Source organism: Erpetoichthys calabaricus, chromosome 12 (genome assembly GCF_900747795.2).
Source record: "Erpetoichthys calabaricus chromosome 12, fErpCal1.3, whole genome shotgun sequence".
NCBI classification, from domain to species: Eukaryota; Metazoa; Chordata; class Cladistia; order Polypteriformes; family Polypteridae; genus Erpetoichthys; species Erpetoichthys calabaricus.
In genome coordinates, this window is record NC_041405.2 from 85,154,828 (window position 1) to 85,169,614 (window position 14,787).

Below are 14,787 nucleotides of genomic sequence, written 5' to 3' on the forward strand. Positions count from 1 at the left end.
GTTGCCCGTGAATTATATATATAAAAAAATTAGTAATAGAGGTTGGAGTGAAGGAGTCTGTTGCTCCATTGGGGCCTCTGCAACAGCGTCGCATCACAGGAAAAAAAAAAACTTGGGCACAGTGGGCCCCCTCCAGCTGTGGGCCCGAAGCGGTCGCTTTGTTCACTTCGCCCTAAGGCTGGCTCTGTTTAAACATACCAATGTAACATGAAGAAATAAGCGGGGGAAATCAGTTGCAAACAACTCCATATGAGCAAACAAGGTCGCTCTACCAGTTTGCAAAGCTGACTTGAGAACCCCTGCTATGGAAGACGCAATGCCATAATGACAAAAGCTGTCATTCCTGCACTTTCTTTGTCCTCCTTCTTCTCACCAGCTCTACTCTGCTCATGGACAATGTAATGTTTTAGTCCTAAGTAAACGTCTGTTCCTGGCTTGCCAGCTAATAATAATTCCACTTAAGTGTTTGAAAGTTGACGTCCTTGTAAATTAAAACATAAAGCAGTTTAGATATACAAAGGGAAAATAGAATCAAAGAGAAATCTAATAGCGTACTTAATTTTTCAATGTAGGCTTCACCACTGTGGTCGATGATTAATAAATTATTTACTGAAAACTGTACATTTTTTGTATTGCATTTTGTCAACTTTTCTTGAGGGAGTGAATGAAATTCATTTTACTGACCGCTATATGTTAAAACTAAATTGCTAATTTATGCACAAATAATTTTTCCACGTCTACTCGTTTCTCGCGCTTTTTTTCTTGTTTGCGTCGGTGCGAGGTGACAGAATGTTAGTGCGATCACGTGTTTGGAATGGGGGCTGAAGGAGGTAACGGTGGCCAATCACGTCACGCCTCTCTCTCTCTCTTTCTCGATCTCACAGCTTTGTCTCACAGCTTTGTGGCTCAACTGCACAGAAGAGAGAGAGAGAAAGAGAGAGAGCGGCGCGGTTTGTTCAGTTAGTCCCAATAGCCAACTCATTCATGTAATGTAAGGTTAATTGGTAAAGTAACAGCACTTCAATTTATTTAAGAAGTTATAAAATCGCCGTTAAAAACTTAATCCAATGCCTACAATTTGCTACAAGTCGGGGCCCCTACAGTCAGACAGGGGCCCCTTCTCTGCAGCCTAGGATAGTATATTCATTAATCCGCTCTGACCGCTGTTCTAAAGTTTAAAGAAGCCGAATAAAGCACCGAGGTCGGCGAGTCGATCAATTTAAGCACCATGGACAAGACTTACACTACTGCTGATCAGAGGAATCTGCCGAATGTAAGCACCCAGAAACTTGAAGACACTGCGTTGAATTTGAGCTCGAGCAGCAGAGAACCCACAGATAACGACTCGCTTGGATTTGTAGTCCTTGGCACAGTTTTGAGTATATACACCATCATTATAATCGTTGGCGTCTTGGGAAATGTAACGCTTATTAAGGTGTTTGCCACCGTTAAGTCGATGCAGACAGTCCCTAACATTTTCATCGCCAGTCTTGCTGTAGGAGACCTGCTGCTCCTCCTCACCTGCGTGCCGGTAGACGCGAGTCGCTACCTCGCCGAAGCCTGGCTCTTCGGTAGAGCAGGATGCAAAATCATCTCCTTCATTCAGTTAACCACTGTCGGCGTGTCAGTCTTTACGCTAACAGTCCTCAGTGCCGACAGGTAAGTCGCTCTCTGATTTCTCGCAGTATTGACTATGACGAGATTAATCGCTCTCAGACTATACACTGAATAAATAATTATACATTTTAGTAAAAAAAGGTAAAAGTCTTGTAAAAGTTAGCATTTCTTTTACTCTTTCTTTCCGTAAATACATGTCAACGTGTGTGTCTATGTGTGTATTTATGTGTAATTTTATATATAGACTACAAAAAGGGAAAACGTCATTAAAAAATCTTGCCACCATTTAATTTTCTGATTACTATTTGGATGTATGAAAGTTTTAGCTGTTCCTTTTTAAAATGGTTTGTGTGTGAACAGCTTTTTAAAGATCTTTCTACTATATAAAAGCGGTCGGGATTGTCCTTCAGTCCCGTGAGTGCAAAGCGTAGCGGTATTCCGCTTATCATAGACTTACTACTTGCGACTTGCGGCACGAAGCGACGCGATGTGAGCAGAGTTCTGGTGCTCTCATCGTTCCCTTGCTTTTGTGCGCGATGCGCTGGAAAAACAGACAAAATTATGTCTCTGGAAATAATTAATGTTGATGGAGTACAAATGCCTCACCGCGTAGTAAATATCAGGGGAGATGGTGCTTGCTTATCTCATCTATAGATTATTTAGTGCATGAAACTCTGTCTTTAGCGGTACAGATTCGGGCTGACATTGTACGACTTTGGACAGGCACTCGAGGGGATAAAAAAAACTTAGGTTTTCGGGAGATGTTATGAATGGGCACTTTGATGTTCTCATTCCCTACACTTACATGCCTGATGTACACATGGAGCGCACACAAATTGAGGGTAAAAGTCGGTCGCCTTAAAAGGCGGGTAAGCATAGTGTATAGTAAAAAGAAGTAATGTGTCAAAGTTTTGATTAGGCTTACAAAATAGTGTACGACGTCAATAAGATACAGACAGAACAGATACAAGCCAAGCAGAGGATGCTGCCGTTGTAATAATTTAATGTGTGGGATTTTAATAAATGCAATAATTCACACATATAATTTAACAAAGTAAAAAAAATATCCAATTACTCATATTAAAATATGACGAGCTTTCAAACTACTAAATTTAATTGGGCAAATTAACATTCACCCACCCACTGTTTTGCTCCTGTATTCATTACTGAGCTCGCGTAATCGAGGTCATGGAGCCGATCATCGTGCAATCGCAGGCAAGCAGGAACTCACCCTGAATGGGGCGCCACTCATCAGTGGCATGTAGTTTAAATTTAATCGTCTTACATTGAAGATTGTGTATGGAACTCGATTACAATGTAATGTTTTATATAACCTTAAGTCTATCCAAGATAAAGAAGATAAATATAGCATTCTTTAATTTAATATTATTTATTGTATCATTATGCTGCTGCTGGAGAATGTGAATTTCACATTGGGATTAATAAAGTATCTATCTATCTATCTATCTATCTATCTATCTATCTATCTATAGAAATAATAAAATACAGTGTTTATTGTTTATTAAAAATAGGAAACATTTGAACCTGTACAATATTTTCTAATAAACTGAATTATATCTTGTATCTTTAGTCACTATTATTATTATTTGGAAAACATATATTTATAGATTGTGATCTGTCAAAACTGTTGACAAACATACTTAAAAATTAAGGTTGCTCCTTGCTTATAACATAGTTATTCTGAACAATGTAGGTATCATATCCTTATTGATTTTAGATATGTAAAGCACTGCATATATGATTTGTTTATCAATAACAATATTTTACATACATAATTCTAACAGCATATGTAAATCATTGATACAGTATGTAAAGCCCAAAAAACTTCCTTCCAGTATATAATAGTGAAAGAAGTCCACTAGCATCAGAATATCGACCGATTGCAATTGCAATGGAGATCTAAAAATGGATTTAGGTATAATGCTGAATTGTATGATGAAAAAATCTAGTGTCTATTAGACAATAACTATATAGAAAACTGAAACATTCACTTTTATTAGTGTTTGCAAATGCTTTAGTTTTGAGTATAAATTTAGTTTGTAAATAGAACTTTTTGATGAGCAAGGGTGAACTTTTTCAGTTTGAAGATCTGTATATCGATAATATAATTTATCATACTCAGCAGTAAGGAGAACAGTATTTTATGTCTCATACTAGATATTTATTAAGGCTGCCGAATGAATAGTAATTCATGAAACAGTGTCAGTTTTATTTTATTGATTAATTCAATGCCAAATTCATATCAATACATTTACTGTGTTATATTGCTGATTGTGCAGCATATTTAAACGGCATTTTAAAAATAGCAACCTTTAGTGCATTTCTGGAGTCTAATAAATTGACATTTGTCCGGATTAAAACCTTACCAGGGATTAACACTGACAGTCCCTACGAATAATAATATTTTATGGTGGTTCGACTTGCAGAGAATGTTTGTGATTGTATTGATTAAAATAAATCTCATAATTGTCTTCTCTGCTAGAATTCAATGGAAACGTGGGGTTTTGAAATGCAATAACATTTTTTACACATTTAAAGATTATTTTAACCTTTTCAAGTCATCTGTTTACAAAGCATCAACACAGATTTCAGTGGATTCACTTTGGCAAATTAGATTGCTTACCAAAGGTTGCCTTCATTTTAACTACTAATAATTATTTGTTTAGTTATATTTTTGAAATGGCTTCTGTTAAAACGAAGGCTGTACACTCTGAGAACTTAGGTGAACGTCCCATTGTCTATTATTATTTTCAGAGCCAGTTCTTGGTATAAGTGAGCTAAGCAACAACCTAAGGAGCTATGCCAGTGGAAGGCCCAAGATGAGAAATAATGAGGGACGGGGGTCGCAAAATTGACATTCTGTTTAAGGATAGAAATGGTTAAAACAGAATATATTAACATTTAAAATGTTTGTTTCTGTCCCAATCCACAACTGAAGAGATTTTAGAGATTTATTCTGCTCAGTGTGAAAGGCATTCGTTTGTACTGGCATAATATTCTCTTATGTTGACCATTTTCTTAACTTCATTAAATACTATTAAACATTTCTTGCAAAGGTAATACAACTAAACTGAACTATACAAAAAGAAGAAAATATTTGGCCTAAATGAATCAAATTTCTTTTGTTGAGAGTATTATTACAGGGACCTCCATTTTTGCCACTTTACAAAATGGCTTGCTCACATGTTGGACAGTCCAAAGGTTGTTATGTGTGTATTGATATTTTATTCCTAGACATTAAGTGCTTCAATTAATAACCTGTCATTTGAATGAAACAATGCACTTTTTGTTATTAAACATTCCTGTAGCATTTGTTTTTTTGAAGTACAGATAAAGTTAATGGCAATTGTCAGGATTGCACTGTGGCTGTACTCTAACTTTTGTCTTGTTTCATTTTTGGTGTCTTTTCTCTTTTTTCTCCTATTTTTATCAGTTTCTATTTAGATGTATTTTTTAGAATTTTATTATTTTTCAGTAATTATCTGTCTGTTAGTTCATTATTCTATTATAGTTTTACTCATGTCTTGTAATTATTTAATTTTGATTCATTTTTTGCCATCAGTTTCTCAGACATTGAATGTTCTTCTCTTTGTCTTTGGCTCCCCTTCTCACAGTCTGTTGGACTTTTTTTTCTTTTTAAAGTTTAGGCAAAGTTTCTTTTTTTATTGATGATTGTTGTTTATAGCAAAGATTTGTTATGGCAGCTCCTCTGTGAGTTTTTTGTTAATTTTTTAAATAATTAAGCTTGGGATATTGAAAGCTTTTGTAGATTGTAATTTTGATGATTTCTTCCATTAATATGTAATTGTGAATTTGATTATTGAAAATTTCTTGGATTAGTCATCCCTTTGATCTTGAATAATGTAAAAATGTGCTGGTTAAGTTTTTGCTCTTTTCTTAATTTCGGGTTTTAAGTATTATGCTTATTTTTGTAAAATGTTTTCTCCTGGTTTCTTTTTCATTGTAAAGAATGGCATTTGGAAAATGGGTTATTTAATCACCTAGTCTGTGCTTAATATTAATAATAATTAAGCTAATCAGTGTTTAATAGTTTCAATGTCATATGGTCATTGTTCCTTTTGCTAATTCCAATATTATAACAACAATAAGTGTATAGTTTATTCTCAGTACTTCTAATTTATGCCTGCTCCTACTGATTCTCTGATTGGAATCTACATCTCCGAATCTTCCTTGTGTATTTGTATACACATAGCAGGCCCTAGTAAATATAATACAATAACTTAATATTACATCACGTTGCTTGATTTTGGACAAAGTCAGGAAAGCCAGTGAATTTTCTCTGCAGAAGCACAGTAATTTTTCCATTTACAGATAATAAATCACACAAAAGACAAGAGCTGTGATTGTTGCAGATGGAGTGGCATTGAACAAAGTCATGTGGCTTCTACATGAGATACTGTAATCTATACATTTCCATCCATCCATCCATCCATTCTCTTCCGCTTATCCGAGGTCGGGTCGCGGGGGCAGCAGCTTGAGCAGAGATGCCCAGACTTCCCTCTCCCCGGCCACTTCTTCTAGCTCTTCCGGGAGAATCCCGAGGCGTTCCCAGGCCAGCCGGGAGACATAGTCCCTCCAGCGTGTCCTGGGTCTTCCCTGGGGCCTCCTCCCGGTTGGATGTGCCCGGAACACCTCACCAGGGAGGTGTCCAGGAGGCATCCTGATCAGATGCCCAAGCCACCTCATCTGACTCCTCTCGATGCGGAAGAGCAGTGGCTCTACTCTGAGCCCCTCCCGGATGACTGAGCTTCTCACCCTATCTTTAAGGGAGAGCCCAGACACCCTGCGGAGGAAACTCATTTCAGCCGCTTGTATTCGCGATCTCGTTCTTTCGGTCACTACCCATAGCTCATGACCATAGGTGAGGGTAGGAACATAGATCGACCGGTAAATTGAGAGCTTTGCCTTATGGCTCAGCTCCTTTTTCACCACGACAGACCGATGCAGAGCCCGCATCACTGCGGACGCCGCACCGATCCGCCTGTCGATCTCACGCTCCATTCTTCCCTCACTCGTGAACAAGACCCCGAGATACTTGAACTCCTCCACTTGAGGCAGGATCTCGCTCCCAACCCTGAGAGTGCACTCCACCCTTCTCCGACTGAGGACCATGGTCTTGGATTTGGAGGTGCTGAGTCCCATCCCAGCCGCTTCACACTCAGCTGCGAACCGATCCAGACAGAGCTGAAGATCACGGCCTGATGAAGCAAACAGGACAACATCATCTGCAAAAAGCAGTGACCCAATCGTGAGTCCACCAAACCGGACCCCCTCAACACCCTGGCTGCGCCTAGAAATTCTGTCCATAAAAGTTATGAACAGAATCGGTGACAAAGGGCAGCCCTGGCGGAGTCCAACTCTCACTGGAAACAGGTTCGACTTACTGCCGGCAATACGGACCAAGCTCTGACACTGGTTGTACAGGGTCCGAACAGCCCTTATCAGGGGGTCCGGTACTCCATACTCCCGGAGCACCCCCCACAGGATCCCCCGAGGAACACGGTCGAACGCCTTTTCCAAGTCCACAAAACACATGTAGACTGGTTGGGCGAACTCCCATGCACCCTCCAGGACTCTGCTAAGGGTGTAGAGCTGGTCCACTGTTCCGCGACCAGGACGAAAACCACACTGTTCCTCCTGAATCCGAGGTTCGACTATCCGACGGACCCTCCTCTCCAGAACCCCCGAATAGACTTTTCCAGGGAGGCTGAGGAGTGTGATCCCTCTGTAGTTGGAACACACCCTCCGGTCCCCCTTCTTAAAGAGGGGGACCACCACCCCAGTCTGCCAATCCAGAGGCACTGTCCCTGATGTCCATGCGATGTTGTAGAGACGTGTCAACCAAGACAGCCCTACAACATCTAGAGCCTTGAGGAACTCCGGGTGTATCTCATCCACCCCCGGGGCCCTGCCACCAAGGAGTTTTTTGACCACCTCGGTGACCTCAGTCCCAGAGATGGGGAAGCCCACCTCCGAGTCCCCAGGCTCTGCTTCCTCACTGGAAGGCATGTTATTGGGATTGAGGAGGTCTTCGAAGTACTCCCCCCACCGACCCACAACGTCCCAAGTCGAGGTCAGCAGCGCACCATCCCCACCATATACAGTGTTGACACTGCACTGTTTCCCCCTCCTGAGACGCCGGACGGTGGACCAGAATCTCCTCGAAGCCGTCCGAAAGTCGTTCTCCATGGCCTCCCCAAACTCCTCCCATGCCCGAGTTTTTGCCTCAGCAACCACCGAAGCTGCATTCCGCTTGGCCTGCCGGTACCTATTAGCTGCCTCCAGAGTTCCACAGGACAAAAGGGACCGGTAGGACTCCTTCTTCAGCTTGACGGCATCCCTCACCGCCGGTGTCCACCAACGGGTTCGGGGATTGCCGCCACGACAGGCACCGACCACCTTACTGCCACAGCTCCGGTCAGCTGCCTCAACAATAGAGGCACGGAACATGGCCCATTCGGACTCAATGTCCCCCACCTCCCTCGGGACATGGTCGAAGTTCTGCCGGAGGTGGGAGTTGAAGCTACTTCTGACAGGGGGCTCTGCCAGACGTTCCCAGCAGACCCTCACAACACGTTTGGGCCTACCAGGCCTGACCGGCATCCTCCCCCACCATCGAAGCCAACTCACCACCAGGTGGTGATCAGTTGATAGCTCCGCCCCTCTCTTCACCCGAGTGTCCAAGACATGTGGCCGCAAGTCCGACGACACGACCACAAAGTCGATCATCGAACTGAGGCCTAGGGTGTCCTGGTGCCAAGTGCACATATGAACACCCCTATGCTTGAACATGGTGTTTGTTATGGACAATCCGTGACGAGCACAGAAGTCCAATAACAAAACACCACTTGGGTTCTGATCGGGGGGGCCATTCCTCCCAATCACGCCCTTCCAGGTCTCACTGTCATTGCCCACGTGAGCATTGAAGTCCCCCAGCAGTACGAGGGAGTCCCCAGAAGGTATGCCCTCTAGCACACCCTCCAGGGACTCCAAAAAGGGTGGGTACTCTGAACTGCTGTTCGGTGCATACGCACAAACAACAGTTAGGACCCGTCCCCCCACCCGAAGGCGGAGGGAGGCTACCCTCTCGTCTACCGGGGTAAACCCCAATGTACAGGCTCCAAGTCGGGGGGCAATAAGTATACCCACACCCGCTCGGCGCCTCTCACCGGGGGCAACTCCAGAGTGGTAGAGAGTCCAGCCCCTCTCAAGGAGATTGGTTCCAGAGTCCAAGCTGTGCGTTGAGGTGAGCCCGACTATATCTAGCCGGAACCTCTCAACCTCATGCACAAGCTCAGGCTCCTTCCCCTTCAGAGAGGTGACATTCCACGTCCCAAGAGCCAGCTTCTGTAGCCGAGGATTGGACCGCTAAGGTCCCCGCCTTCGACCACCACCCAACTCACACTGCACCCAACCTCCTTGGCCCCTCCCATAGGTGGTGAGCCCATGGGAAGGGGGACCCACGTTGCCTCTTCGGGCTGTGCCCGGCCGAGCCCCATGGGTGCAAGCCCGGCCACCAGGCGCTCGCCATCGAGCCCCACCTCCAGGCCTGGCTCCAGGGGGGGGCCCTGGTGACCCACGTCCGGGCGAGGGAAAACGCCGTCCAAATTTTTTATTCGTCATAGGAGGTCTGTTGAACCGCACTTTGTCTCATCCCTCACCTAGGACCAGTTTGCCTTGGGTGGCCCTACCAGGGGCATAAAGCCCTGGACAACAGAGCTCCTAGTATCATTGGGACACGCAAACCCCTCTACCACGATAAGGTGGCGGTTCGAGGAGGGGATCTATACATTTATTGAAAATAACTATAGTTTTATGATTTGCCTTACTTATTGAAGAATCTGATGCATCAGTTATATGGTTGTCTTGCAGAAATACATGGAATGTATATAGCTAAAACATATCATTTTATGATATAATTGCTTGGCCTATCTCATGGTCTATCAAAATATGTTTAAGATAGTCCTTCTTAATAGTTCTTGCAGTTAATACTGATTTAATAAAACTATAAAAAAAAGGTTTTATTACTTATAAATGGGGGAGTAGTTTGCCACTGTCAATTACTGTCTCCATCTACAACAAAATCTGCATTGCCAGATCTGAAAGGAACTTTGTAGCCCAATAACAGAGAAAATCCCATCCAGTCCCAAAAATCTTTCCCATTATTGGTTAACCCATTTCAAGAAAGCACTTTGATAACCAAATATCCCCCATCACAAACTACAAACTTCAGTGAACTTTACTCCTGTGATTGGTCAATTGTTACTTAATTTGCATGAGTTTTTGGGACAGGGTAGTTATATTTTGAGAGCAATACAAAGTGAAGCCTTTAAGTGGACTTCTTTAAATAAATATAAAAACGACAGAAAAAAACAAAACAAAACAAAATGCAACAAGAGCCCGTTTGTCAATATGAGTTGCATTTTTTTTCTTTCATGTGACATAACAGAATAGAACGTTAGTGAAGGGCTGTGTCAGGAGGCATCAGCAAGGGAAAAAAGTTAAAGCTTAAAGGTTAATTTCATGTTGAAAAGGAAAAAAGTAAGAACCTCAATGTTTCTGCTGGATAGCCTTCACCAGAATGAAGAGTCTCGCCCAACTCATTCTTTCCATGCACGACTGATTTAAAACTAGCAAAACTGAGTGTGAAACCTCCCAATCTCGCAACTATGAACTCAGTATTGAAGAGTCTTCCAGTCATGGCATTCATACAATATCTAGTGTTTTCAACATTTCTGACCAGATTGCATGGGTCTGTATAAACGAACCACACTTCAAATGCAGCTGTGGGCACAGTTCTACCAGGTACTTCAACTGCCCAATAATATCCCCATCAAAGTTTCTCAACATTTGCAGAGATTAGGCTGATCATGCAGTAAAACTGTATGCCAAAACTTCTTTAAGGCTCCCAGAAGTCATTTTCCATGGCCTTTATTTCTACCAGGTACACTTACGAGCAACCATGTCTAAACATGGTGTTTACTATGGATAATCCATTATAAATATCCAATAGCATTTCATCCATCAAATTTACCAGGATTGACACTGCCTCATTTTTATTGAAATGACAATGATTTAGTTAGCATTCAAGTAATTACAGATTATGGTGATCTTTAAAAAAAACGGTTAATGTTTTCCAGAGGTAACCACTAACGTCTTAAAGGACTTTTTACAGATAAACTGTAATTTATTTGTTTTTAACCTTATGCATCTTTGTAGCATTTTACTCTGTATAATCTCTAAATATTTAATATGATCTGTCTTCCCCTTGGGCACACAACCTGGGATACAGCAGTGGTTTATAAACTACTGACATTGCCATTCTATGAATGTGTGTGTGTGTAATATACGATATATGTATCTTGTACCCGGTGATGCTGGGATTGGCCCTTGCCTGCCGTAATGTAAGTTGAATTAAATGATTTTGAGAAAGTATACATGTGTGTATAGGCATATACTCTATATACTATAATGAAAGTAAACAAAGGACAAAAGAAGGAAGATTTGGGTCCCAGAGCATGTCCTGTTTAATTTAGATATATAAAGGATGCTAATTAGTTAGCACAAATGTACTTAACAAGGTTCAGTGTAATGCTGCTGTAGCAAAACAAAGCAAAAGATTTCAGAGACGTGGAGCTCCGTGTCAAATTATGAATGCCGAGTATGAATGTGGAGTCTTCAGTTTAATACCATATTGATCAGAAGTAGTGGGTTTTCATGGGCACAGGATGTGACATTTGAGATAGTCCCACTGTTTCTCTTCCTCAGCTCTTGGGAAGCAGACGAAACGAAAGTTAGTGGTGGTGTCACAATCAGTTCCTTCCTTGTACTAACCCGGCATAAGCCCATAAAATGCTCCCTATGCTCATGTGTCTGACAATAGAGGGAGAGAGAGAGCATCATCTCTTTTGGGGGCCGCAGGGAGATTTGAGTGTGGATGGACTTGGTTACAGGCGTGGTGGGTTCTATCAAGTGGAGCACTAATCTGGAGTTTCGCATCAAGGGACACGGCTAGGTCCTTGGCAAGGGGTGTTTCTGAGAAGATAGGTAGAGGTACTTTCAGTCTAATAATATTAACATTTTTGCAGTATTCTGTAAAGTGGGATGAATTCTTAGAATCTGAATATTTAGCACTTGCAAGCATACAGCAACTACAACTGGCAAAAGAACAATTTATGTGCCAGACTTTCTTTAACTTTATTATTTTACTAATTTATATATTATAAAAAAATAATCATTCGATTACAGGTATTTTAAAAATCATGGGAAATCCTGATATCTGTGTCTGAATATTATTGTTTAAACTCTCTAATTCTAGGTACCGGGCGATTGTTCGACCAATGGACCGTCAGGGTGCAGATGCTGTGCTGAAGACATGCTGTAAAGGTGGCTTAGTGTGGGTGGTGTCCATGCTGCTTGCTATTCCTGAAGCTGTGTTCTCAGATCTCTATTCTTTCTCTGTCCCTGGAAGCAATACTACATTTGAAACATGTGCCCCTTACCCAGTGACAGACAAAGTGCTTGTGGAAGTGCACTCTTTGAGCTGTTTTCTCATCTTCTATCTCTTGCCACTCTCCATCAGTTCAGTTTTTTATGCCCTGATTGCCAGGAAACTGATCCAAAGTGCATGTGACATGCCAGGAGAGGAGCACTACAATCTGTGTAAACAGGTAGGATGAGGCCAACTTCATGGAAAGTGATTTATTTAAATACTGTAAATGAAATTATTATTAGTAACTCTATTAGATTTGTTTACAGCAATCTGTATTATGTATATTCATCCGTATTTATTCTTAGACCTTGTTTCTTCATTAATACATCAATTTCTAAACTGCTTATTCAGTTCAAGGATGCAGGACAAAGCCTTTTGTGTTTAATTACTCATTTCTGGTGCTGAGGTTAGTTGGAGATCTACATATTTTAAACATGCTCAATTAATTATACAAGAAATAGACTAAGGCCTAAAACACTATAGTTCTATACATGGGCCGCTCAAGTTTGGCATATGTTTTTATTTGGTTAATAGACTGCTGTTTGTGAACCATTTTGGATGGCATCAAACTAGCTAAAGTAACTGACTACTGACAGATAAACAATTTTTTGATACCAAGGCTTTAAGGATGATGTCCGATGCTGTGTGGATTTGTATATCAATGCTCTGGATTCAAGTGCAGAACTCTGCTTGTGTTTGAGTACACTCTTGTTTGCTACATTGTCTTGTCTGTGGTGTGGTGTGACATTTTCTTCCTTAGCTAGCTGTTAAGCAGTTTGTTGTGTCCTCTGTAATTTCCTAGGGAAAAGCATCACTCTTTCAGGCATAAGAACGTAGGCACTGAAGTTCTCTTCTTGAAGTAATGCTGCTTCTCAGTCTTCTCAGACAGGGCTCAGTCAATGGCACTAAGCTTGGCTTAGAAAAGTGGATCTTAGAACTAGTTAAGGAGCATCCAGCCTCAAGGCTCTTAGGAAACTTGCTTCACAGAGAGTGGGTGGTTGCCCACCTCAAAAAGAGTGGCATGGCAGCTTTAGCTCCCCAAAAGAGACAGAAGAGATGAACGCACCAGGTTTTGAAGGAAAGTACAGACTCTAGTTATTAGATCAAGGTGCCTTCCAGTTATAGATCCAGTGCCTGATTATATGTGTGTTATTTTGTCCATCACACCAGGCCAGAGCCAAAGAATCAAGAAGGCTGCTGTTCAGCCATTTACTTTAATGTTCATTTTGGAATGCAAGTGAGGTTGCATCCGGTTTTCTGTATCCCTGTTAAATCTACTGTCTTGCCTAGTAAAATGGCTAATGCCCACTTTGTCCTACAAGGATAATCTGCATCCTCACTTTTTTTACTTTCAGGTTAAAACAACCTTTATCTTCTACTATGGTATGTCTTGTGTGTTTTACAAGTACATCCATCACAAAAATCCACTTAAAGTCTGAATCTTGCAGGTCTTTTATACTGATTATTATTATAAAATTGGATTGGCCTTCTGTCCCCACTACATGTAGATTAAACAAGTTAGTTCAATTCAGCAGTGGTTTAAGAGTTTTGCATTATTTTTTTCCTTCATTTGATTTAGGCTAAAATTGTTTTCTCTATTGTTGTGTTCCAGGTAGAAGCTCGGAAGCGCTTGGCTAAGATGGTGTTGGTGCTTGTCTTCCTTTTTGCCATCTGCTGGTTGCCAAATCACGTCTTATACCTTTACCGCTCCTTCACATACCATTCCTTGGTGGATTCCTCCTTAGGTCATCTGCTAGCTACTTTTGTTTCTCGTGCCCTGGCCTTCAGCAGCTCAGTTGTCAATCCCTTTGCTCTCTATTGCCTCAGCAAGTCTTTCCGCAAGCATTTTAACCACCATCTTTGCTGGATGTGCCAACAGCAGAAAAAAATTCATCGCAATACCTTTGTCACCAGCAACACAGGGATCACAATGGCAACTAGATGCCTGTCTGAAGGCAAAGGTGATGGGAGTCCAAAAACTGAAATTGCTGACTGAAATCACTTTAAATTTTATTGAAAAAGAAGGACAGGAAAATTTCTCTTTATGAATGCCCTGCAAAGAAATATCACTTTTTTTAAATCCAAAACTTGTAACAATAAAATACTGCAAATGAAATCACCAGGAATGGATGATTATTTAAAGCGGATGAAAAAAAAGAAACAAAATAAAAGAAAATGTATAACAAAGTTTTAATATTTTCCAGATTTTACTTTTTTGAGTTAGTTTAGGCAAACACAGTTAAACAATCTGACAACCCCAAATTGAAGTAGATGTAGGTCAAGTGACCTTCCCAAGATAACATGTTAGCTCCTTTCGCACATAAATGCTAGCTCAAGATTGAACAAATGTCAGAATTACTATCCTGTGAAACTCCATCCATGTATTAATTTTCTAATACATTTAAGCATGGAGAACTGGTGCAAGTCTCAATAGCATTGGCTCCAGCCAGCCATGGACAACATGCTAGTTCATCAATTGACACCTGCAGCCATACTGTGAAAGTTTAAACTTTCATATTTATCTGATGGGAACATACAGTATGCTTTGCAGTCATCCTTGTATAAAAGATAGCATTACTTTGTGAAAATATCTGTAGTATCTTACTGGTATGAAGCTGGTCCTAGACCATTAGTTT

At 41.3% G+C, this 14,787-nt stretch overlaps 1 protein-coding gene across 1 annotated transcript; it reads left to right on the forward strand.

Annotated features, from left to right (window-relative positions):
- Positions 1–934: 934 nt before the first annotated feature.
- On the forward strand, positions 935–14,290 carry LOC114663110 (phe13-bombesin receptor-like). The gene is made up of 3 exons (XM_028816869.2): positions 935–1,659; positions 11,978–12,329; positions 13,764–14,290. Exons 1-3 carry the CDS (start codon positions 1,229–1,231, stop codon positions 14,145–14,147), a joined length of 1,167 nt encoding a protein of 388 aa, XP_028672702.1. The 5' UTR covers positions 935–1,228; the 3' UTR covers positions 14,148–14,290.
- Positions 14,291–14,787: the final 497 nt, after the last annotated feature.